We start from the raw sequence: 26,178 nt of genomic DNA, 5'->3' as shown, positions 1-26,178 counted from the left end.
GTGAGGAGGGGATTAAGGAACCCTAGAAAAGGTAGACGAGGTTGTATAATCTTTTTACAAAATAGCATGACAAATTAGAGGGTGAAGGAGACCATGACGGCTGTCTAGGGCCTTCTTAGAACCAGGAATTTTGGCTTCCATATCCTCTTGTATCATTGGGCTTTGAGCCACACCTTCCACAAATGGCTTTTGAGCTTTTATTTTAAACAATCAGTCTCTGCAGGTATAGATCATTGATTAAGAAGTTCTGTCCTCAAGAAGCCTGTATTAAAAGCGCATTAACTTGTCCTGCTGCTTGGTTAGGTACATAGAGATTTGTAGTGTAGGAGCTGGCAGTCTAACATAAGGCACTTGTGCAGTAGCCTGCTGTGTTCCTGATCCCGTGTCTCCCTGGCTTTAGCTGTAAGGATACAGTCCTAAAGTGGACTTTGATTCTACAAAGTTTAGGTTTAAAATTATTATTTTTTCGTTTTGAGGAAGATTAGCCCTGAGCTAACATCCACAGCCAATCCTCCTCTTTTTACTGAGGAAGACTGGCCCTGAGCTAACAACTGTGCCCATCTTCCTCTACCTTATCTGTGGGACACCTATCACAGCATGGCTTGCCAAGCAGTGCCATGTCCGCACCCGGGATCCGAACCAGCAAACTCCGGGCCACTGAAGTGGAATGTGCAAACTTAACCACTGCACCACCTTAACTTTTGTTAACTTTTGTTAACTTTTTTTAAAAAAAAAGTTAAAATCAAGTTTTTTGATTTTAACTTAGGGATTTTTGAAAGACCCTTTATCCGAGCAGTGCCCATATCTTTCCAACGCTATCCAGGACTAGAAGTGGAGAAAAATGTAATTTCTCTGCATTGAACTGAGTAGTTTTAAATGTCTCCGTACTTCTTGCTTTCCATTTCTCAGTTCTTTCTTTAGGAAAATGTGAAGTTATGAACCCTGTTCTTCTGTCTGTTGGGCATCTCCAACTTTGAGGGCTGGTAGAGGCCTCAGTCTGCTTTCCTCGTCAGTAACCAGAGCAGCAATTCTTAAGAATGACACACTGGAAAGAAATTGAGTTATTTTAGTCAGATCTTTTGAGTATTGGCTCTCTTTGTTGTGTGACATTGGGAAGATTACTCTGATTCTCTGAGTTTGTTTCCCCATCTGTAAAATGGTGTTCATAGTACTTTCAGAGGTGGTTGTAAATCAAAGTATATATGAAAGTGCTTTGTAGTATACTGATGAATGTGAGTGGTTTTATGCAAAGGACTTCCAGGTAGTTCATGGACTTATCTCTGTTATTAAATAATGTTATGACAATATTATGTGATAATATACTTTTGTTTTCATATGAATTATTTACATTTGAAAGAGTATGGAGTCTTTTGTCTTTTCAGGGTACGTAGGGACCAAAGAAATCCCACATTATTGGTTCATAGAGTTTGTTTCCTGAATTTTTTCCTTTGGAGAGTAAAACACTATCTTTTTTTTTTTCCTGAGGAAGATTTGCCCTGAGCTCACATCTGTGCCCATCTTCCTCTATTTTATATGTGGGACGCCTGCCACAGCATGGCTTGATAAGCAGCACTAGGTATGCACCTGGGATCCGAACCTGTGCACCCCGGGCCACTGAAGTGGAGCGTGCGAACTTGACCACTATGCCACTGGGCCAGCCCCTACACTGTCTATTTTTAAAGGAATTTTTTTCTTTTCAAAAGAATCAATACCATCATGCTTTCCTCAAAATTGGGTTTATCTTAGAGTACAAAAGGTGATCTCCCACCCCGAGGTTTTTTTACAAACTGGTTTCTTAGGGTCTTGGGTTCTGATTCTGTCACTTGAAACAGTCTTAAAACTGGATATGGCAAAGAGCTCAGAAACTTACTGGAGATGGTGGAACCTGGTTGGGATGACTGGCCCTGCTCTGTTTTGCCGGTCCAGGTTGGCTTTAATCACTGCCACCTGCCAAGTGTCCAGCTGGTATCCTTTTGAGCCTAGCTAATTCTGTCTGCCTTACTCTGTCTTGCCCTGCCCTGGGAATACAGACAAGCTCTTAGGATCCTGAGAAATCTGGGTTTTAGGGAGATATTTTGAGGATGACCTGAAAGACCTTTGGTTTGGGCAGATTTGGAATGAAAACAAGGCTCAGAGAGCTGCTGGGAGGTGTTAAGGAGATTTCTCTTTAATTATTGCCTCTAATGGCCACTGTACATACTTAAAGAGACCTTAAAAAGAGTGAGGGAGAGGGGCTGGCCCCGTGGCCGAGTGGTTAAGTTCACGCGCTCCGCTGCAGGCGGCCCAGTGTTTCATCGGTTGGAATCCTGGGCGCGGACATGGCACTGCTCATCAAACCATGCTGAGGCAGCGTCCCACATGCCACAACTAGGAGGACCCACAATGAAGAATATACAACTATGTACTAGGGGGCTTTGGGGAGAAAAACGAAAAAAATAAAATCTTTAAAAAAAAAAAAAAGAGTGAGGGAGAGTTGACATTTTGGGTGTGTCTTATAGGAAGCAAAAACTAAAATTTTTTAGCCTGCAGTGCTGGACCCGTTATATATATGCATCATCCCATTACTGTTACATGCTTAACTGTAGTCACTCTGTAGAGATTCTGATAGTAATTCAGGAAGAATAATAAGATGTACTTTTATTACTAAAATGGTGTTGTCTGTTACGCCAAGTAGTCTCTCCATGTACTATTTAGGTAACAACTATTTATTGGACATGGCCTAGGTACCAAAAGATGCACTGCCTTCTCACTGGGCTGTAAATTTGTTGGGGAGATAAGATACATAATACTTGTGGCAGTTATGGAAGAGCAGTGTGGGGGAGGGGAAGAGCAGACATGTGCTGCGTCTGTTTGTATTAGTTCTGTGACCTTAGACAACCTGAGTCCCAGTTTCCTCATCTGTGAAGTGGAGACAATACCACGTACTTTGCAGGGGTGACTGTAAGAATTTTTTTTTTTGACTTACAAAGCTACTTTTAATACTTTGGGGTGAGCCCCACAGGAATAAAAAACACTGGGAAGGGGTAACCTCCTCACCCCCAGGAGTGGCCCAGGGGGAGAGAGGCTACCTGAGGGCAAGGAAACACAAAAGGGACCCGCTGCAGACTCAGGGCAAAGGGAATGCCATCGGTGCTGGGACCTGTGAGCACTACAGGAGAAAACGCGAGCGTGGTGGGACTGGCTCCAGGCACACAGGCGAAGGGCAAGAGGGTTGGACACGAAGCCACAAAGCTACTTGGGTTCCTCCTCCTTCTCGTTTGCCTTTTTCTGCTTCTGCTGCACGATCTCCGAGTCCCTCTGCTTGCGGGCGGCAGCAGAAAGCCCGTTATCTCGGCGCTTTCCCTTACCCGAGTCGCTCTGCTTTTTCATATTCTTCTGGCGGGCGAGCTCGCGCTGGTTACCGCGCGTCATGGCGACGGCAGTGGCTCCGGCCTGCCTCTCTTGCGTCCCCTCGTTCAGTCCGACGTTGCAGGCCCCAGAATTTTTTAAGATTTAATGCATATAAAGCACCCAGGAGAGTGCCTGGAACATAATGGATACCAAACAAGTGGTAGCTACTGTTATTGTTAATGTAGAGCATAGAAGTAATACAACTTAAACACATTAGAACCTATTCCAATGATGCCGCCATTTCTTCAAATAGGCTTTTGACATTACCTCCAACTTGGTGGCAAAGTTTTCTCTTTTATGGATGAATGTGACTTTTGAAAATGGCCAAAAAGCAGAGTCAGACGTAGGTACGAATATTTTTGTTGTTGTTGGTGGGGCGACCTCAGAGATGTCTAGCTATCATATAATAATATTTATGGATCTGTCTGATGAACTGGGTTTGCAGGCAGTTCCAAAAGAGGTATTGCCAATTTTTTTGAGCAACATGACTTTCCTTGGAGAAACGTAACTTCCTCAAATGTATTTCATTTTAGTCTGTGCTATTAAATGCTAGAATAAGTGACGTAACCTATATATGGTGTGGGAGAGCAAAGAAGGAGGGGCTCAGAATAGAGTGGATTGCTTTGGGAAAACCTGGAGAAGATGGGACTTGAGTTGAACCTTAAAGGATAGGTAGGATTTGGTAGTAAGGGAAGAGGCACGCTATTTCAGAGTATTGTGAGGGAGTCACAAGAGCAAAACATATCTAATTTGGTTTATTCAGCAAACGTCGTTTGGGTACTTCCCTTGTGCTGTACATTCGGCTAAGCTTGGGAACACCAGTGAATGGACACTGCTCTGACTTTAAGGAATACACACAGTGTACTGGGAAAGAAGCACATGTAATGAATAATTATAATTCAGTATAGCAGAGTGGTAGAGAGTTACAGAGGCGACAGTGGAAGTGCAGAAGAGGCTACCCAGCCCAGCCTAGGAATTAAGAAAGGAATAAGAGAAGGTGAGATCAGGCTGACCGATGGGGAGGTTACAGTGTAAAAAAGGAGGATAATTGGATGAGACCCAGTTGGGGATGTAGGAAATGCAAAGGCCTTGAAAAAGTTTGGGCAAGTTATTTTGGGGAGATTAGTGAGTTGGTGGTATGCAGAATGGATTGGAAAGGTAAGAGATTAGAAGCCAAGAGAACATTTGGGAGGCTTTTTGCAGTGGAACAGGCTAAATATGAGAAGACCCTGAACTGTGGAGGAAGGCATGGAAAAGCAGGAAAAAAGTCATCAAGAATGGGTAGAGGGGCCGGCTCCGTGGCAGAGTGGTTAAGTCCACACCCTCAGCTTCGGTAGCCCAGGATTTCACTGGTTCGAATCCTGAGCATGGACGTGGCACTGCTCTTCAGGCCATGTTGAGGCGGTGTCCCACGTGCCACAGCTAGAAGGACCCACAACTAAAATATACAGCTGTGTACTGGAGGGATTTGGGGAGGAAAAGCAAAAAAAAAAAAAAAAAAAAATAGGTAGAGTTCCTGACTGACTTCTCATGGGAAATGAAAAAGGGTCATACCTTTATCCTGAACTTCGGTTTCTGGAAGAATAGTGATGCTGTTAAAGAAGTGGGGATGAGAGGAGTGTGAATACGCTATTTAACATGCTGCACAGAGGCTCACAGAGCCCAGTTCTTTGGGAAAGCACCCAGGCACTCTTTTAGTCCGTGTCTCTCAAATCCCTCTACTCCTCACCATCTCTACATCCAAACCTAACTGCTCTGGATTTTAATTGCAGCTCCTCCACCCCCTCCACCCATGATCCGAAATGGTGCCAGGGACGCTCCTCCTCCCCCGCCACCATACCGAATGCATGGGTCAGAGCCCCTGAGCCGAGGAAAGCCCCCACCTCCGCCCTCCAGGACGCCAGCTGGGCCACCCCCTCCTCCTCCACCACCCCTGAGGAATGGCCACAGAGATTCAATTACCACTGTTCGATCTTTCTTGGGTGAGTAGCTAGTTCGCTGTTTTAGTCTCATAGTTCCAGTGGTGACGTTGCTAATTCCAGTGGCTACTGTAGAGTGGGATGATCACTCTGTATCCTCCATTCACAGCTGTTCCTCTCCTGACTTCACCTCAGACTTCCAGGCCCTGTTTATTGACATCCCTTTCCGTATGCGAATTCTAGGCATGGAATAGGCTTTGGAAAAGATTGAAGTAAAATCAGCAAGTGTCGTGCTAACTCTAAAGCCACCCATATCTGTGGTTAGCTTTTAGGTCAGAGACTTATCCTCTTTAGGATTATTCAGATAGGACTTATGTATTCTCTTAGGAAGAAGAGCTCCTTTCTGGCCCTTTAAAAACAAAACTAAACACTGTGCACAACATTTATCTAGTAATCCAAAGCTACTAACTAGTTGGGTTACTTTGAGGAAGTCACTTCCCTATCTGTGAAACAAGGAGGTTGACTAGATTATGAGTGTATCAGCTTAAATTTTCCAAAGTTGTAAATGAAGCTTGGGCTACACCTAAGAGATTCTAATTCATTAGATCCTGGATGGAGCCCCAGGCAAAGGTTGTCCAGAGGGTATGTTAGACCCTCTGTTGAGGACCCCTGGAAAGATCTATATGGCCTCTGTCAGCCCTAACACTCTAGATTCTTTTATAGTTGACTCTTCTCTGCCCCTGCTCTAGTCTGTTCCTATTAGGTGGACCAGAGTTTTTGCTTTGAAGATATGTCCTTTGGAATGTGATCGAGCTATACAACTAGAAGATTTGAGCCTTCCTGTAGAGGGGCTGTGGAAAGTGGGAGTGGGGGTCATGGGATGGCTCTCCCAACTGTGTTGCAGACCTAAATGAGAGTGACCTGGGCCCAAAAGAGAATTATCTAATCAGATCTCTCACTGGCTGGTGACAAATATTCCCATTTTAGGTTAATTTCTACAAATTTGTGGATTCAGTTCATTTGGTTTCCCATGGTGATATTCTGTAAGATGACTATGTTATAGAAACACAGAACCATAATTTCTTTCTGCTCTCATGCAAACAGCTGGGCTCCTTTCCTGTTGTGTGCCTGATTTTTGATAGGAAGATTTAAAGAATCAGCTCAAAGACTCATTCTTTAATGTAAAGAGCTTTTGAGCACGTCCTCTTTGCATATGAGGCACATGGAGTGATGCTGTTACTGTCCTCAGGCACCTTGGTTTACAGGGCAAGGCAGGCCCTCATAGTACATCCGAATGCATGAGAGACTAGTAAAGGGGAGATCAGAAGTGGTACAGAGGCGTGTGGGCTCACAAGAAAGGGTGATAGGAATTAATATTCTGTTCCTTTCACAGATGATTTTGAGTCAAAGTATTCTTTCCACCCAGTAGAAGACTTTCCTGCTCCAGAAGAATATAAACACTTTCAGAGAATATATCCCAGCAAAACAAACCGAGGTGAGAGGAGTAGTGATGAAAATTTTTCCATAAGTGCATAGAATGTAGAATTGGTGTCCTTTTCTTAGGTTAAAAATTGCTTTTCCTCATCTTCATTTTCTTAAAAAAACAACAAAACATAGTCCCCAAGTTGTAAAGGTTAGCATAAAGAGCCTGTGGCTCATTTCAGGAATGTTTGGGTTATTCAGGGTCTGGTGGGTGACCTTGTGTGCATTATTTTTATTTTATTTTTTTCAGCTGCCCGTGGAGCCCCGCCTCTGCCACCCATTCTCAGGTGAAGCCTGGCTTGGTCCTGTTCCTCAGGAAAAGGATGGACCCTCTCCTCTTCTCAGATGGTCCCTTCCATTCCCCTGAAACCTGCATGAGAGCTCCTAACGTGTTTCTCCAGTGCAGCCAACCTCTAGACTCCAGGCTTCCTCCCTGCTCACCTCCATCTATGCATCTCGTCTCTCGACTTGGTGATCGGACTCTTTATATTGACAGTAGGGTCTCAAACCCTGCCTCCATCCCTCCTCTAGCAAGCCCTGCTAGCCAGATGAGGAAAAAGCTTCCATGTCTCCTGCTTTCCTCTTGGGGAAAGGTGCCTTGTTGTGATGAATTAACTCATTGTTGGGGCAGGATGGAGAATGGTACTCCTACATCCTCCTACCACTGTGGGGGGAACTTGGTGGGTATGTATTAGATTTCATCATTTGGGAGGCTGGAGGCTGGCATGGCCAGGACTTCTGGGGAGTGGGCATTTTTAGTGAAACAGGAAAGGAGTTTGCAGAGAAGTGATCTGTTTTAAAGGTCAAGTTTGAAGAAAGCTCAAGGAAATGGGTCTGCTTTATTTTTAGGGGTGTTTTGATTTTGCTCTCACCCCATGACTCCACCCCAGGGATAAGTTGGATATAAACACTAAATACTAATCAGTTGAACTAAACATCTAATAAAAAGAGAGGATGAAATAAACTGGGGATCCTTTTGGAGCTAGTCAGTTCCTCTGAAGCAAAGGGACCAGGGGCCATCTGAGTCCTCTGGGCCTCCCTGCCCTGTTTCCTCAGGGTGCTGAGACTGAGGGATCTTTTTCCTCCTTCCCCTCACCTCCCAAGAGAAAAGTCACTTTCATTCATTCATTCCTTCCAGATTCACAAATCCCAAAAACCTCCAGTGGGGTACAGGAAGAGGACCTTGGCCTTAATCTTGAGCCTTCCTCAGTCTTTTCTGACTGGCCCTGAAGGCCACTGGCCCTTTCAGTCCTGTCTAGAAACTTCAGCCCCTGGTGGGTGCTCCAGGATGACAACGAAGGGAAGAGTGAAGCACCTCCTGGAAGGGAGCAGCTCTGTGGGCTACGAAAGACTTTAACTAAGGCCTGCTCATTCTGAAGTTCACAGCCCATCTGACTGGGCGGGCTCTTGCTGTTCCTTTCTCTACCACCCTTGCCTTCGCAAGACTGCAGGGGTTAACAACACAGAAATAGAGAAGGGCGAGGAAGTCTATGGGGGTAGTCAAAGATTCCTCTGTGCCAAGAAGCACAGAGACTTTGGTGAGGTGTGCCTAGTCCAATTGATCTTCCTTGGCAGCCAGCAGTATGTTGTTTCTTCATCTTCCAAGTTCCTAGGTAAAGAGCACAGAGAAAATGGAGGTTCCCTATGTAGGAACTGAGCTTGAATGATGGGACAAGGACTTCTCCTTCTCCAAAAGCAGGATGAGGCTCCTGAGCTCCACACACCAGATGGTTTGGTTTGCTACAGCTCTTGCCAAGTGTAGAGACTGCTCCAAGCTTGCAGAGAGGACATGGCTATTCCTTGAAATGGGTAGGGAAAGTCAGTTTAAAAACTTCACCAGATACATCACAGGCTTAAACCACCTTAGGCACATTTCCAGTCTATTGGATTGCAGACTAAGGATCTGTGCACGATGCCCGGTGAACCCCAAGTCTTCCCAATACTAGATGAGAGAGGGCTCACCTTGGCTTATTTGTGTGGGGCTGCTATCCTTTGCCATCCCCTGGACCACAGTGACTCTTGGGGCAAACCATGATTAGGTCTGTCACCAAACTTTTCCAATCATTCTTTATTTATTATTCTACTTTTAAAATCCGTTAGCAGTTATCTTCCAGCAGTATCCCCAGCATCCTGAAGCCAGTAGAGCTGTGAGAGGGGATGCTGGTGGAGGGAAAAGGAGAGAGTACAGAGTTGATAGTGCAGCAGAGTTCCAGGGTAGATACTGACCAGTTATTGAACTTGGACTGTGAAACCTTCCCATTTATTTTTTAAATGGGAGTTGATGCCTTTGTACAATTTTATCAAAGTGTATCTTTTTTCCCCCTTTACTCAGACATAGAGCATCAAACTAAGTATCACAAGTAAAAGCCAAACCCCAGCTTTTCACTGGGGCTATCTTCCCTATGACCTGCTGCTCCTCATATTCCACTACATTTGGACTGTGTCAATGGGTATTGATTGTATTTTCATTTTCTTGGCCTCATGAGAAAAGGCCTAGGCCTAGATCTAGTCAGGTGGATTTTCTTCTTCAGAACATGTTGATGACACAGTACCTACTTAAATGTCTTTGCCTTATACATTATTTGGTCCCTCTGTTAATAACAGATTTGTCATGTATATTTACTATTGAAGAATGGGAATGTGATCCTCATAGTTATTGATCTATTTTGTATGTTGTAAAAAGCTTGTAATATAGGTTTAAGGTGGGCTGGCTGCAAGAGCACTAAAACTTCTCACCTTTTAAACTGCTCTTTTTATCTGCTTGTGGGAATATCGTCTCTTCAGTGGCAGATTGGGTGGTCTCATGTTGAGGCTGTTGCCCAGTCCCATTAATCCCCTTATCCTTTCCTAGAAGGAAGAGACATTGCCCAACTAAGCATCAGGAAGCTGTGTTAAAAGCCCTTGTGTGGGTTTGGTTTTATGATGTTTTTCTCTAGTGGGAAAAGCTTAATTATTTCTTACCGCCCTTTCTGGGAAGGGGGGCAGTGGCTTCCAAGTTTTTAAATGAGCTAGATGCCCCTCTTCCCCCTCTTCTCTAGTCACCAAACCTGGATCAAAACACTTTGATATTCCAGGTGTGATTTTCTCTATTGTGGGGATTTACTCCTGCTGCAGAGAAAATGATGGCATTTTCACAGCCTGGGCCCGCAGAGTGAGAGCACTTAGGGCTACCCCACCCAATGGATGTGAGGCTGCTGTCTCCAGCAATTCACCCCAGCCCTCCCAACCGGCAGAGGCAAGGAGACTAGCCATTGGCCATTGCACTGGGGGCATCCTCTCACCCCATAGCTTCCCAACTTGAAACCCAGATTTACCTCCAGAGAGAGGTGAGAAAAAATTGTAAATAGACTTGCTACGGAGCAACTCAGGGTTGGGGTGTGTTTTAATTCTCCTGATCACTTGAATCTGTAGGCTGAGTGCTTATGGGAGTGGGGGAGAAGTGTGACTCCAGGGTCCGTCCCTTCTTCGACGTTCTGGGGGTGGAGTATAGGGCATCTGAGGCCCTTTGATCACACTACACTGAGCTGTCTGTCTTTCTGGAAACCCAACCTACAATCAACTGCAAATCAAATTCTTCACATTCCAGTTGTAGTCTTTCTTTCCCTGTTGAATCTCAGTCCCTGGCTATGTGGTCAAGATGGTTTTCTGTAAACCACCCTAATTTAGGGAATAGGAGGCATTACAACTCTGCCTTCAAGACTCATCTCTTAAAAACAAAATGAAACAAAACTACAACCACCTTCAAAACACATATAAAAAAAGGGTAACTGTTTAACCGAAGGAAGGGTTTGGTTCCATTCAACTCCGCGTTCATTGTGCCTTTACTTGTGTTAGATTTCTGTGCTTTCTTCCTCTCTCCCTCTTTGAAGCAATTAAAATCTTCCTTGATAACTGCTGTTTCCTTCTTTCTGCTTTTGTTTCCAACAAGCTAGTGGGTTCCCTCTTTAATTGTCTTAAATCTCATTCCTCTGGTGACAGAGGGGCTGAGCCTTCTTTTTTCACGTCTAACCTTTGTCCTTCCCCATGGCAACCAGCATGGAAGTCATAGTCAACACTGAATAAAAGACCAGAGTGACATTTGTGAAGAGCGTGTGTGCGTATGTGTGTGCCCATCTTTGCATGTGGATCAGTTTCTTTTCTTTTAAAAAAATAATTTATTGTATGATTTATTTTGGAGTTATATTTCTGATTACAGCGCTCCCTCTCCCAGTTAGCATTGATTTTTTTACCCCTCTACAATGTATAATCTGGTCTCAGGTTGGATTCTTTGGTACATTTCTTCTGGATGCCGTGCAGTTTAATTAAATCTTGCTTAAAAACAAAAACACAAAACTGAAAACTGTGTACTCTTGTCTGGAATACCACCCCAAGTGGTGGCATAGAGAGGAGAAAATCTGTTGCCTCAGGTTAGTGTAGGGGCTTGTCTCCAGGTCCTCTGTGAAAGCAGATATACTGACTTGGGCAGAAGCATCTGTAGCTTCCTGAGGGTTTTTTCTCCTTCCTTCCTGCTGTGTTTTGAAAATCACAGTTCTAGTTAGCCATGCTGACTGGGTGATTCTGATAGACTTGGTCATTATTTATATTTGCCACTTAACTCTCCTTTGCTCCTGATTTCAGGGAACCCAGGAGACCCTCTGGTCTGTGTCCTTTCTTTATATCCCTTATGATTCTTTCTCCGTGTTGCATGGCAGATTCTCACACTGGGGTGTGAAAGTGAAGTTGGGGGGGCAGAGCATACAAGACTGTGTGTGTCTATTTTTATGTATGTTGCCTTTCTGTCTTCACTGCTTTTTAAGTTGAAATCTTAGCTGGCTTTCTTGAACTTTGACTTTAGGTGTAAAAATTGAACCAGACATTCTCTCCTTACTGTGGTCAGCTGACTTAATCACCACTAAGACTTCATGAGCTTAACTTGCACTTTCATGACTAGCAAAGGTCTTGAAATTATTTCCCATACTGATTCATAATGGGTGTGTGTATGAATCATTCTCACATAATTTAGATATAAACTTATGAAGGTGAGGGAGGGAGGGGGGAAAAAGGCCCCCTTTCATTTTCATCATCCGTACATGCCAGATTGGATGAATTCCTGATTATTTGACCCATCATTGTTATTAATATGATAAATAAACTACCTATTTATTGATTTAATTGTTCCTCCTGTGACTTTAAATAGCCTTCAAATGGAGCTTGCCTAAATGACCCTCAGCTTCCTAACCCTATAAGCTTTTCTATGCCCTATTGGGATGGTATTGCTAGTCTGCACACGCATGTGTGTGTGTGTGTACACACACAAACAGGATGCTGAACGGGTCCTTCCAGTGTGATTTGATTCCTTCCCCCATGATACTTCGTATGAATTAGCAGCTGATAAGGGCACCAGTTTACGCACTCTAATTATTACTGGAACATAGCAGCTCATTATTGTGAATGTGCCTCTTAAGTATTTCCTGGCCCACCCCAGCCACAAACTGTGTGACTCACTTCGAGGAAGCTGCCCCTCTCTGACTTCCTGTTACTCTGCAGACAGAGGAAAGAGAACTAAAACGTCAACTTCAGGATCCTGACCACACCAGAGGATACACTGTGGGGAAATGCTTTGCCTCTGATACCGCTGGAGCCCAGTTGGGGTCGTTTTACACATAATTGAATTCATACTCCACTCCTGGGTGTAGGGGTGTAAGATTTAAAGGACTATATGCTATCCGACCACAAAAAGTGTTCGTGAAAAAGGTGGATATCCACTTGGCAGGAATGTCCTTTCTATTCATTCAGCAAGCATTATTGCATACTTTACTCTGTGCCAGGTACCTACAATATGTAGATGAATAGGACACGGTTTTTGCCTCCAAGGAACTCAGAGTCTAGTAGAAGACTTCAGGACAGCTACCAGGAGAAACCTATGTAGGGTATTAAAAGGCTTTATGGTAATTAGCCAAGGAAAGAGCTTGGTGAGTAGCATTCCAGACAGGAAACAGCGAGGACAGAGGCAGAGAAGCAAGAAACAGTCTGGTGGTATGTGCATCATGTTACTGGAGTTTTGAAAAGGGAAAGCTTCAAGTAGGTAACCTTTTAGAGATGTTTTGATCCCGACGTTCTCTGATTTCTTTGCCTGCTTTTATAGTGGTCATTTACATTGGTAGGCTTCTCTTGGACTAGTGCTGTATTCCTGGTGAAGGTGTTCATAGGCTCCAACACGTTAATGTTTGTTAAGCATGTTAAGTTCTCATAGTTTCCTCTGCTTCCTCTATCCCACCGTAAGTGAGGGAGGTGGTTCACCTCCATCCCTTAAAGGTGAGGTGCCCAGGTTATAAAAATAAATATGAACAGTAAAGGTTGCTTCCTGGGTTCTATTGTCCTATTAAGAGGTCAGAAATAGGGGCTGGCCCCGGTGGCACAGCAGTTAAGTGCGCACGTTCCGCTTTGGCAGCCCGTGGTTCGCCGGTTCGGATCCCAGGTATGGACATGGCACCGCTTGGCAAGCCATGCTGTGTTAGGTGTCCCACATAAAAAGTAGAGGAAGATGAGCACGGATGTTAGCTCAGGGCCAGCCTTCCTCAGGAAGAAAAAAAAAACGGATTGGTGGCAGATGTTGGCTCGGGGCTAATCTTCCTTAAAAAAAGTCAGAAATAACATTTGGTCAAAAAGCCTTCATTCTGTGGTAACCCTTTTTTCCATTCACAGCAGCCTAATCTCTTCAGGATGTAGTTTTCAGCTCCTGCAAAGCCTTCCCAAAATGTGCTCCTTTACCATCTCTTCCTCTTTTAGGGAAGGCCTATAGGCCACTTTAGAACCTATGCCTGTCTAATCCTTCCCCTTTGTTTAAGTGGTCAAGAGTGATCTGTCAGACTTCCTGAGTTTAAATTACAGCTCTTCCATTTACTAGTTGTGTGACCTTGGGCAAATTTACTCAACCACCTCTCTTTCAGTTTCCTCATTTGTGAAATGGAAATAATACCAACCTCATGGGGTGCTTGTGAGAATAAGTTGATATAGGTGAAATACTTGAACTCAGCCCCTGGCATACACTTAAGCACTCAATATTGGCTCTTATCTCCTGTATGAACTAACTAAATTGACTGACAATTGTAATATTGTTTTCCTACTTCTTAGCTTTATTGCTCTGTTTCATTTGATATTGAAGGATGAAAGATAAATGCTTACCATTACCTAGAGCTGGGTCCTGATCTTTAACAGAACTTGAGGCTTAACTAGGTTATTAGCTTTGGATACTGGCCTGTAAATTACTGCTCTAATTTATATTTTTCATTAAAAGCTCAGCTTGCCTCTTCTTCTATAGCAGTCTTCTCTGGCCCTGAAACCCTGGTGTTTAGCCATAAAAAAGATTTTAAAATTAAGGGGTCATAATTCTCTATACCCCCCACAGTGTGTGGATTAATGGGATTAATGATAAGGTGCACAGAATATCATATTTTAACCTTTAACAAAATAAAAGCAAAGGTCTAGCTCTATTTCTCATATTCGAAATACAAATCAGGGAGGATACTGTGATGAAGTGTAGTCTATTTCTTTATGCATGTGTAGAACTTTACAAAAGCACATTAGTTTGGCTGTCAGGGTGTCTGGGTCCTCGGCCCGTCACTGCTACCAACATGCTGTAACCTCTAATTAACCCTCCGCACATATGCCTTGAGCTTTGCAGGCTTGAGCATTAGAGAAGTAAAGCGCCTGAGGCCCGCCCAGTGACCGAGTGGTTAAGTTCGGGGGCTCTGCTTCGGTGGCCCAGGGTTTCGCCGGTTCGGCTCATGGGCGCAGACATGGCACCGCTCTTTAAGCCGCGCCAGGCGGCGTCCCGCATGCCACAACTAGAAGGACCCACAACTATGTACGGTGGGGGGCGGGGGGGGGGGGCGGCTTTGGGAGATAAAAGGAAAAACAAAATCTTTAAAAAAAAAAAGGAAGTAAAGCGCCTAGTATGGTGCCTGGCGCCCTGCACCACCCCCAAAATGGAAGGTACTATGTGGTAGCTCTTTGATATTCTAGGCAATTAGGGTAATAAACATGGGTTCCAGCAGCCGTGAGAAGGGGCAACCCACATCTTTACACCTCCCCTCGAAAGAAGGGCGTGGAAATAGAGTCCTGTGCGGCAAAGACTACATCTCCCGCCGGGCTTTGCGGCGCAGCAGTCCCTCCTTACCCAGAGCCGCAACCGCGCGTCCTTCCGCCGAGGCCCCGGATGTAGATGATCTCTTTGCTTGGAGGGCGTGGCCTCCCCGTGGCGCTGAGACCTGGGGCTCTCTTATTGGCTGTGGGCCTTCCAGCTGGATTGGACGCGAAGGAGGGGGCGTTGGCCAAGGCGCGCGGCGCTCTGGCGACACCCAATCAGAAGCCTGGTCGGGCCTTGGCGGGAGGCGGGAAAGCTGCGGCTGTGGAGATTTGGCGCGAGCGCGTCTGGGCTTTGCCGCTGCGGGTGTGTGGTTTGCTTAGGAGCTTGTCGTGGAGAATCCCTGAAGCCGTGTGCGAGAGACAGGAAGCAGCCCGCCGAGGTGACGCAGCCCGGGGAGGTGGAGAGGAGAGCATTGCTCGGGGAGGCCTGGGGTCTGGGAGGCAGCGGAGTGGGGTGAGGGCCTGCGGCGAGGACCGCGGGTTCCGACGAGGCCCGAGGTGAAGCGAGGGGAGGAGAGCTCATCGCGGGAGGTCTGGGGTCGCGGCAAGGGCAGGGGGCTGCGCGCCCTCGGAGTAGTCTGGCAGTGTGCGTGGGGTAAAGGAGCTCAATGTGGTAGGAAGGCGGTGTTCCGGGCGGGGGCCGAAAGGTGTGTGGAGTGGGCACTCCGTGCAGAGTGAGGACTTGGGGCAGACTGTGAATGTGGAAGGTTGCTGGGCTAAGCTGGTGATAAAGATAGGTCCCGTCCCTGGAGTGAGGGCATTAGGAGTGTTCTAGAAGTCAATTAAGATAAACTTCTTATTTCATTGCTCAGCTGGTTTAGAACTTGGGCTCTGGAGCCAGAAGGCCTGGGCTTATATCCCTGCTTTGCTGTGTCTTTGGGCCGCTGTGTTCTCAGTTTTCTCATCTGGAAGATGAGGGTACTAGTAGGACCTACCTCTAAGGTGGGTGTAGAACTTAAATGAGTCAATGCCTAAAATGCTTATAACAGTGTCTTACACATAGTAGGTAGACAACAGGTGTTCCCTGTTATTGCAATGCTTAGGATGTGAAGCAGCACTGAATGCGAAAATATTGTTATAGCATAATTTTCGCATGAAATGAGTGTTGATCATCTGTATAAATTCCATGTTAGTTATTTTCCTTTCACTTTTGCCCATTGACCGGCTGTCCTGTTCTCTCTTTTGTACCCAGCTGTGTTGCCATCATGCCTCAAACCCGATCCCAGTCACAGGCTACAATCAGTTTTCCAAAAAAGAAGCTGTCTCGGACATTGGACAAAGCTAAAAACTCTAGTGACACCAAGGTAGCACTGACAAATGTCCAGGCCACACCCCGTCCTCCTTGTGTAAAAATTCTGCCTCTCAGCCCCAGAAAACGTCTGGGTAAGCTATCCATTATATAAGTACAACTTTTTGCCTGGTGGCTCTCGACTTCTCTTTCCTCAATAAGATGCCTAGGCCTTTGAAGCAGCTTTCTAAATTCAGCTAAGACCACTTTATTCGCTTTGGTTATGTTCAGAATGGTTGCTAAGTGCTAACTGAACTTCAGAGTTAAGCCACTTATGGAGATGATTTTCTGAACTACTTAGTAAATTTGATCTTCAGTTCTAAACACTGAACTTGGTTTTGTCAGTGTTTTAAATGACCTTGCGGTTAGTTATAAAGTATTTGGAAACTTGCCTCAGTAATTGTGAATAAGAGAAACAGGTGACATTCTTGTTTTAGAACAGTGGTTGGTAATCCTTTCTTGTTTTAGATCAAATGTTTTTGATGAGGGGTGATTTGGTTGTATCCAGAGACATTTTGGTTGTCACAACTTAGCTGGTGCTACTGGCATAATGGATAAAGGCCAAGGACGCTGCTAAATATTCTTCAATGCACAGGACAGTCCCCACAATGAAGAATTATTTGGTCCAAGATGTCAGTGGCGCCAAGATTGAGAAACCCTGTTTTAGAACAATCACAGAATTTCATCCCACTAAAACCCATTTGGTTTCTACCATATAAGAGGCAGTGGTGCCATCTGGTGGCCAATATTTGCTTCTAGATGAGAGGCATTTTATTTTGGTGGTTCTGAAGTGTTAGAAATTCACCTTTCTGGGGGTTGCGAGATCTTCACCAGTCATTTTAATATCCTTTGCTATGAATTACCATATTTTGATTTTAATGTTTCAGGTGATGACAACCTGTGCAACACTCCCCACTTACCTCCCTGTTCTCCACCAAAGCAAGGCAAGAAAGAGAATGGTCCCCCTCCCTCACATGTACCTAAGGGGCGCAGATTGGTATTTGACAATCAGCTGACAATTAAGTCTCCTAGCAAAAGAGAACAAGCCAGAGGTCGCCAAAACAAAATTCATTCCTCAGTTCAAAAAGGTCAAGACATCACAACAAATTCTGAGCAGAGATGTCCACTGGAGAAAGAGTCTGCATGTGTAAGACTGTTCAAGCAAGAAGGTTCGTTCTTACATGGCAGCTGTTAGTGGAGCCTCATAAAGAAGGCTGGTGACTCCAAGTGAAACCCAGTGAGTCTTCTCAGTCACCATTGTTGTGTCTTATTGTCCTTTTATATCTGGCACAGGTACTTGCTACCAGCAAGCAAAGCTGGTCCTGAATACGGCTGTCCCGGATCGGCTGCCTGCCAGGGAAAAGGAGATGAACGTCATCAGAAATTTCCTGAGAGAGCACATCTGTGGGAAAAAAGCTGGAAGTCTTTATCTTTCTGGTGCTCCTGGGACTGGAAAAACTGCCTGCTTAAGCCGAATTCTGCAAGACCTCAAGGTACATTGAGTCTGAATTATGATGCTCTTGCTAAAGTGACACTTTGTTATTAAGGGTTAAGAAAGAGTAGAAGTGCTTAGGGGATTGAAGGTTTGCCCAAAATAAGACGTCTTTAGTTTCATTGTCTAAATCTTCCCAAATGAAAGTAAGCTTATTCTTTTATGTGCTGTTAATTCCTCAATGACCCTTCAGGTTCCATCAAATCTTTATTTGAAGCCAAAATAATGCCCATGTTTGTGTTTTTCTAGAAGGAATTAAAAGGCTTTAAAACTATCATGCTGAATTGCATGTCCTTGAGGAGTGCCCAGGCTGTATTCCCAGCTATTGCTCAGGAGATTTGTCAGGAAGGAGTATCCAGGCCAGCTGGGAAGGACATGATGAGAAAACTAGAAAACCATATGACTGCGGAAAAGGGCCCCATGATGTAAGTATTGCTCTGTTGCATGTTGTTCTGTGAAAATCTGCAAGATCTATTGCCCACAAACTCACATTCTAATCTCTTGAATTTATCAGTTTGCTCATAAAGAGAACAATTCCTATATTCTATGAGAGGTGGTTACATAAACTTAAAGGGAAAGAAGAAAGGAAAAATACACCTTCTAATTTTAAAATGGAAAAAATGTTTTTAAACGAATTGCTTGATTGTGTTACTTTTTCGTGATGGTGGGGGTATTACATAATAGTGAATGGAGGTAGGACACATTATGATCTTCAAACTGGTCTCACTTGTAGGAATGTGACCTACAGTCAGCCCAGATCAAACAGATTGGAGAGTTTAGAAGGTGAACATGGATACTAATTGTTTCTCTTTATGTGTAGTGTGTTGGTGTTGGATGAGATGGATCAGCTGGACAGCAAAGGGCAAGATGTATTGTACACACTGTTTGAATGGCCATGGCTAAGCAATTCTCGATTGGTGCTGATTGGTTAGTACTCAACTGTTAATGTTACGTGGTGGTTCTAAAGAATTCGTTTTCTTTCATCTCTTCAGCTTATTTATCACCTATTATTTTATCTTTAACCAGCTTTCTGCTTGTCAAAATAAGAAAGTTACTATAAAATAATAATTTTAATCTAAGGCAAATCAATTTTTTAAGTCTGAATAGAAATGACATAGTATTGCATTTCAGAGACAATTGAATTTGAGAGTATCTTGTCTTGCTTATCAGTCAACAGTTGTAAACCTAACTTGAAAAAAGCATTCTATGATGACATCTTACCTGATGAGTGTTGGTGGGGGGGGGTGGCAAGTGGGAAGCAACAATTGCAATGCTGGATTATGACTGGAAATTCTGTTCAGCTTTAGTTTAGTTTAGTTTTCTTTTTAGGGTGATGTGACCAGTGATGGTTAGTGTTATTTCCTCCTCAGGTATTGCTAATACCCTGGATCTCACAGACAGAATTCTGCCCAGGCTTCAAGCTAGAGAAAAATGTAAGCCACGGCTGTTGAACTTCCCACCTTATACCAAAAATCAGATAGCCACTATCTTGCAAGATCGACTTAATCAGGTAGGTGCCAACCATTGTACCAAATTATGCGTTCCTTGGATCACCTGTGTTGGGGAAATGTAAGAATAGTTCTAAAGTATTTTGCTTTGATTGCTTTACTAAGCAGGGAGTTCGAATGGGCCATAGTGAGAATATCTTATGTGAATTTCCAGCCATGGCTCCATTTATTGGATGCCTCAGTGTTGGAATAAAAATAAAAGTTAGAGGAATTACTCAAATGCTTCTTTAATGGCATTTAAAATAGGGCCTATAAAAAACTTTCTGTTTTGAAAATGACCAGATAGAGTTTAGTTTAGTTTAATTTTGCTAATTTAAGTTCTGATTACTTTTTTCCCGTTTATGAACCTCTACCACATTCCTACAAAATATTTAAATATGTGAAATCTCCCTTTACTTATGAGTAGAAAAAGTATCTTTTAGACCCTAAAGGGTAGCCCATCAAGTTTAGACTTAAGTGTGAAAATATTTATGTCTGGGACCTAAATTACAGAGAGGGGGAATCTTATAGTTCAAGTTGTCATCTGCTATGTCTTGTCCAAAGGTATCTAGAGATTGGGTTGTGGACGATGCTGCAATTCAATTCTGTGCCCGAAAAGTCTCTGCTGTTTCAGGAGATGTTCGCAAAGCGCTAGATGTTTGCAGGTGAGTTATGGTACTATTGGCTGTTTTTATTAAAAAAAGAAATGCTGTTAATTGTCTCTTGTAACTCAAATGATTGTAGCTTAAGAGGCTTTATTCGGCCACTTTTTACACTCAGAAAGGAGGACTTGTTTCTCAGTGGGGAGCTCTGCATTTCCACCGTGTTAATGTCTGAAACATTATCAGTCCATTACCTACAGAGGGAGAAACAAATGAGATGTTGCTGGCACTCCCTGTGGTGATTATAGATTGGTTAATTACATTTGTATTAAAAAAGACTCCAGTTTACTTTTCCATTAGCTGGTCTCAAGCAGGTTTATTTATGGACCTGAACCATCTTTGCCTTTAGACTTTTTTCCCCTTCCTTTGCTTTTGTGAGCACCCCTTCCTCCACTTGGTGGTCCCCCACAGTTGTACTCCAGACCTCTCTCCCTTCCCATCCCCCAGCCCCTCCTGCTGAGGAAAGCCTCTGTGCTGACTGATGAAATTTCTTCCTTCCCAGTAGGGACACTGGGTCCATTAAAATGATACTTGCTGTGCTGGCCTGCTGGTCTAACCTCCCCCTACTGCCATGCACAAGATCCAGGTCTGGCTTATGGCTTCCTGTGGGCAAAGTACTTTGGAGAGAGCAGTGGGAGAGTAAGTTCTTGCTGTTGCTAGATGGCATGATCCTGGATTTGAAAGTTTCCCCTAGTCTGCAAACTACTTGGGTAAAGACTGCAGCTATGAGCAATAGTCATGTGGGCTGGTGTGGTTTAGCCTACACATATTCTATGTATATAAAACTGAGGACTCCCCTTTTAGGTCTGGTGTAGATGGGTGGTACTGGCTCTCTTTAGTCAGTCGCCCACATTACATAACCTCTCTCCTATCCATGACATTTTCTCCTCATCCAAAATGTTATCATTGGCTTGATGTGTGATGACCTACTTGGCATCTATAACAGGAAACCATGTAGTGTTGAAGTTTCTCAGATTCCCTGGTCCATGAATTATTTCAAGGCAATTAAGTCCCCTTTAGCTGAGACATAACCCGGTTTTGTTTGGTGGCTTTAAAATTATAAAACATGCTGTTTTTTTTTGTTAATGTATCTGTTTTTGAACTTGGTGGTTTGATGTAGTGTTTGGTGTGACTCAGTCTAAATTAATTTTAGAAATATTTTTTTATAGGAGAGCTATTGAAATTGTAGAGTCGGATGTCAAAAGCCAGACTATCCTCAAACCACTGTCTGAATGTAAGTAGTTTATCTCCTTCCCATCTTCCTTTATAATTAGAAGCTTAACTTTTCTTAGGAAAGAGGGAGAAAGATGAACATAGTTAAATCCACACTCACCCATTTTTGTGTGTGTGCCTGTGTTTTTGGTCAATTTTATCTACTTTATTTCAATCTTGCCTGCCAGTACTATAGTCCATCCATTACTGGAAATGAGTTCCCCAGGGTGTTACATAAATGGCTGGGACAGAGTAAGTTTTCTTTCCAAGCTCTAGGAATGAAAACTGTAGACAATAAGGTTGGATCAGCTTCTCTTTGGGTGTTTATATTGAGTGCACTTCAGGTCTCCGTACGGGTGAAAGCAAAGCCTGGTAAATAGGAGAGAGTCAGACAGTGAAAGAATTGAGTTCAATGTGCCATGTCTCAAGACTTTAAACAATGCTAGGAGGGTCAAGGTATGAAGATGATATTGCTACAGTAAACTATGGGCTGTTAGAAAAACAACATTTAATTTTCCTTTCCCTCAGCCTTGTTCTCTTAGTTATCCCAGATGTAAAATGGCCATGAACTACATACTTATCTTGTCAGTGTTTAATATCCAGCGTTAATCTTTAGAAACAGGACAGTCTGATTTGATTGTTTCTTCCTTAACTCCTGCAGTGGTTGAGAGTTATTAAAATTGTTTCTAGCACTGTAGTTTCACAGAACACACTTTGTTTTTTTCATCAACTTATTGAAAGAAAATTAATAAAAATATTTCACATGAACAGACATTTCTCCAAAGAAGATATAAGTATGGCCAATAGACACATGAAAACATGTTCATCATCACTAATCATCAGGAAAGTGCAAATCAAAACTACACTAAGATATCACCTTACACCCATTAGATTGGCAAAAATATCCAAAACCAAGAGTGACAAATGTTGGAGAGGTTGTGGAGAAAAAGGAACCCTCATACACTGTTGGTGGGAATGCAAACTCGTGCAGCCACTATGGAAAACAATATGGAGATTCCTCAAAAAGTTAAAAATAGAAATACCCTATGACCCAGCCATCCCACTACTGGGTATCTATCCTAAGAACCTGAAATCAGCAATCCCAAGAGTCCCCTGCACCCCTATGTTCATTGCAGCATTATTTACAATAGCCAAGACGTGGAACCAACCTAAATGCCCAGAAACTGATGACTGGATAAAGAAGATATGGTATATATACACAATGGAATACTACTTAGCCATAAAAAAGGACCAGATTGTTCCATTCGCATCAACATGGATGGACCTTGAGGGTATTATGTTAAGCGAAATAAGCCAGACAGAGAAAGACGAACTCTATATGACTCCACTTATAGGTGGAAGTTAACATATAGACAAGGAGAACTGATCGGTGGTTACCAGGGAAAAGGAGGAGTAGGGGAGGGCACAAAGGGTGAAGTGGTGTACCCACAAAATGACTAACAATAATGTACAAATGAAATCTCACAAGGTTGTAATCTATCATAATCTTAATAAAAAATAAATAAATAAAAATTTTTCAGAAGTAGCCACACTTAGTGCTTAGGCTGATGGTAGGTAATATATGCCAATGCATAGATTAGATACTGGTTTCTCTTCAACTTTTCAGATTATTCCCTTTTTTCCCCGTCCCAATAACATTTAGGCTTGTCAGTGGTCCCTGTGAGCACCACTGGCACACATAGCTGAAAGAGGCTTTAAGTTCCGGCCATAAATTACTAGACAGAACCTAATTTTTGTCATTTGATCTCTGGTATTTGTGATTAGCTTTTAATGGCTCTAGAAAGCTATAGGGAGACTGACTTCAGCTAAATATAAGAAGACCCTTTCAGGGGCTGGCCCCGTGGCCGAGTGGTTAAGTTCGCGCGCTCCGCTGCAGGCGGCCCAGTGTTTCGTCGGTTCGAATCCTGGGCGCGGACACGGCACTGCTCGTCAGACCACGCTGAGGCGGCGTCCCACATGCCACAACTAGAGGAACCCACAACGAAGAATACACAACTATGTACCGGGGGGCTTTGGGGAGAAAAAGGAAAAAATAAAATCTTTAAAAAAAAATAAAAAAAAAAAAAAGAAGACCCTTTCAATAAATAGCACTAACTGGGCTTCTTTGACACACAGTGACTTCTCCAGCACTGAAGACATTCAAACAAAAGCTGGATAGATGACCATTTGGTTGGGATTGTTTTAGAGGAGATTCAGCCATTGGGTAGGGAGCAAGAACAGACCTCTACATTCCTTCCAACTTTAAGACTCTGCTACTTGATCAGTGATCTCTAGTTTCTCCACTTTTAGTCCTCTGCAGCATCCTGTTTGTGGTAATGAAATAGAAGCAAATTGTTGTGGGGCTAATGCACGTGGTCTCAGGAAGTAACTTTAGGCAAAGGTTGTTTCAGAGCAAATCCCTCCTCTGTCTTGCAATTCATGCATCTCCAAACAATGAGTCCATAGTCCTGTGCGGCTGTTGGCAGCTTCCCAACCTCCGGCCTCTGGGATGGTACTATCTGCTAAGATATCCAATGACATTTTCTCAAGTGTTGCTCTACTGTAGATCAGCTTGGACAAGTGAACGAAAGCTCAAAGGTCATTTGGGGAGGCTGTCTAGAGGACTTACGTAGGATTGACTTGCCTGTCCACATTTAGCCACTCATTTGATTCAAAATATTGGGTAATTTTTCCAACTTTTTTTTCCTTTCTTAATTACCAAGCATGGTTGTCTTTGCTTCAAGATTCTGTTCTTTTTTACCTTTGAGATATGAGGAACTTCCAAGGCAGAACTCAGTTCTCTGTCTGGTTCTTTCTTGACGTGGATTTTGACTCTTTGACATTAAGTTGCATTCTATAGGACAGACTAGTTCACCATTCTGCCAGAAAAAGGATAACCCTGCTTTACAAGTTATCCACATTATTTGGGCATCTTTCTGAGGATAGCATTTTCTCTCATCCTTAGTTTCTGTTAGAGAGTTGGAACCTCTGCTTTGGTGCGACATGACTGCACTTGAATTTCCTTCAGCTAAAACTTCGTATCACCTGTCTCAGTACACACAATATCTTAAAATCTAATTAAGCTTGATTTATTTACTTTATAGGTAAATCACCCTCTGAGTCACTGGTTCCCAAGCAAGTTGGTCTTATTCACATATCCCAAGTCATTTCAGAAGTTGATGGTAACAGAATGACTTTGAGCCGAGAAGGAGCACAAGATTCCTTCCCTCTTCAGCAGAAGATCTTGGTCTGCTCTTTGTTGCTCTTGACCAGGCAGTTGAAGATTAAGGAGGTCACTCTGGGGAAGGTTAGTTGGGAATCTTAGCAGATGGAGCTGGGGTGGAGATGAGAATCTGCTTTGCAGAGCAGATATTTTCCAAAAGGTCTGTCAAGCTCCAGATGATATGAATTAAAAATGGATTTTAACAGTAAGAATAAATACTGGTACCATATAAAAGGCAGCTGACTCTATTTCCCTTGGGTTGTGGTTGAGAATTTACCATTAATCTTCTCCCCTTCATTTCTGCCTCTCCCTGTGAAATATATAAAGCCCCTTTCCTGCATTACAGTTTAGGGTTTTGGCAATATCTACAGAATGCCTGTTCAAGGATTTTATTGAAAAGAGGGAGAATTAGAGTATTCAGATATCTTTTTTGCAAACCCAAACTCACATTTTAAAAGAGATTATAAGGTGACAAGCGATATGACTTTTAAGCAACATTTGTTCTCCCTTGTTTCCTCAGTTATATGAAGCCTATAGCAACGTCTGTCGCAAACAGCAGGTGGCAGCTGTGGACCAGTCAGAGTGTTTATCACTTTCAGGGCTCTTGGAGGCCAGGGGCATTTTAGGATTAAAGAAAAACAAGGAAACCCGCTTCACAAAGGTACAACTAACTGCTTCTTTGTGACATTGCTTTTAATTGTCGTGTTTTGGAGAGCTTATCTTTTGCTAAAGATTTAAAAATGACCACAATTGATTTGTTTTTTGTTAGGTAGGATTTAAGATCTGTGAGGACGGGACTGCAGTATGAATGAGATATTTTTTGCAGGCCATTGAAAAAGCAGTGTTTAGCCTCTTGTAACAAAAGTTTAACATGGTAGAAGTTTATGTAATAAAAACTTTGCTTTTGTGAGTTCTCTACCGTGAAAAGTCCTCTTCTCTTCTTTCCAGGTGTCTTTGAAGATTGAAGAGAAGGAAATAGAGCGTGCTCTGAAAGACAAAGCTTTAATTGGAAATATCTTAGCTATTGGATTGCCTTAAATTCTTTTATACTAATGCCCCATTTGAAAGCATCCAGCTGGCATTTAGAAAGCTGTGGAGTCTTCATTTTAGTGCTTTATACACTCAGGTCTGAAAACAAATATGATCTTTTTTACATGAAACTGGTAAATTTTAATCTATAGATTCATGAATATTAGCACAGCATAATATGTTTGGGTCTTATTATTTTTATGCATTAAAAATTACTGAGTAGACCCTTTTTAATTACATTCACTACTTCTACCACTTCAGTGTCGCTAACCAATATGCTTGTAAGTATACAGATTATTTTGTACAATGTGCATATGTTTACCTCTTAGTTTCCTCAAACACTGGTGTATTTTAAAGAAGTTTGGGGCTAGAGTAAGAAGAATGAAAAAGGATGACAGGAAAATAAGCAAGTCCACATGGAGATTTGGAGGACACTTTGGTCAAAGAATTTCTTTCTTTTTGGAGTATACTGTGTTCATGTTTCACTTACTTCCACATTGTGACATTTTAAAGACTACTTCAGTTTCTTGGGTACTCCCAAAGTTGTGGGGGTGATAAGGAGAATGTAATTCTTCAGATTGTGAATATATTTATTTTTAAGTTGTGTTCTTTGTCTTTTTAAGCAATCGCATTTCAAGAGAGCTCAGACTTTTAAAAGGCAATGTGAAAATTCCTCCCCAAACTGTCCCACAGTCTTAGCTGCCCTAGATGAAACCACTTGTTTCAAGACACCTTAGTTTGGGGTTGGATTTTCATCTAAACCTCATATTGTTCCAATCTTAATAGATAAATCAATCCATATGGTTACTCAAGTCCCCTTTTCTGGGTTTGGTTTCCAGTGGCATTAAATGGCAATTACTGATGGGG

At 43.0% G+C, this 26,178-nt stretch overlaps 3 protein-coding genes across 8 annotated transcripts in view; 2 read left to right on the top strand and 1 right to left on the bottom strand.

Annotated features, from left to right (window-relative positions):
* Positions 1-11,942, top strand: part of WIPF2 (WAS/WASL interacting protein family member 2) — a 43,055-nt gene extending 31,113 nt beyond the window's left edge. For all 6 annotated transcript variants that reach the window (XM_014740606.3, XM_070227341.1, XM_070227343.1 and 3 more), the window contains 3 exons: positions 5,163-5,372; positions 6,703-6,804; positions 7,042-11,942. In XM_014740606.3, coding sequence (XP_014596092.1) covers positions 5,163-5,372; positions 6,703-6,804; positions 7,042-7,082 — 353 coding nt within the window. In that variant the 3' untranslated portion in view covers positions 7,083-11,942. The remainder of the gene's footprint in view (positions 1-5,162; positions 5,373-6,702; positions 6,805-7,041) is intronic.
* Positions 2,948-3,471, bottom strand: LOC111775648 (small EDRK-rich factor 2-like). Its single transcript, XM_070227347.1, has one exon. It carries the CDS (start codon positions 3,409-3,411, stop codon positions 3,232-3,234), a length of 180 nt encoding a protein of 59 aa, XP_070083448.1. The 5' UTR covers positions 3,412-3,471; the 3' UTR covers positions 2,948-3,231.
* Positions 11,943-15,075: 3,133 nt separating the features above from the next.
* CDC6 (cell division cycle 6) lies at positions 15,076-25,915 on the top strand. The gene is made up of 12 exons (XM_001497757.7): positions 15,076-15,298; positions 16,111-16,301; positions 17,094-17,375; positions 17,500-17,699; positions 17,948-18,123; positions 18,519-18,625; positions 19,069-19,208; positions 19,750-19,850; positions 21,017-21,081; positions 24,164-24,366; positions 24,803-24,943; positions 25,231-25,915. Exons 2-12 carry the CDS (start codon positions 16,124-16,126, stop codon positions 25,318-25,320), a joined length of 1,683 nt encoding a protein of 560 aa, XP_001497807.3. The 5' UTR covers positions 15,076-15,298; positions 16,111-16,123; the 3' UTR covers positions 25,321-25,915.
* The last annotated feature ends 263 nt before the right edge of the window (positions 25,916-26,178 follow it).

This window comes from Equus caballus, chromosome 11, assembly GCF_041296265.1.
Source record: "Equus caballus isolate H_3958 breed thoroughbred chromosome 11, TB-T2T, whole genome shotgun sequence".
Classification (NCBI taxonomy): Eukaryota; Metazoa; Chordata; class Mammalia; order Perissodactyla; family Equidae; genus Equus; species Equus caballus.
The sequence above is the reverse complement of the archived record's forward strand: the minus strand, read 5'-3'. Positions and strand labels throughout refer to the sequence as shown.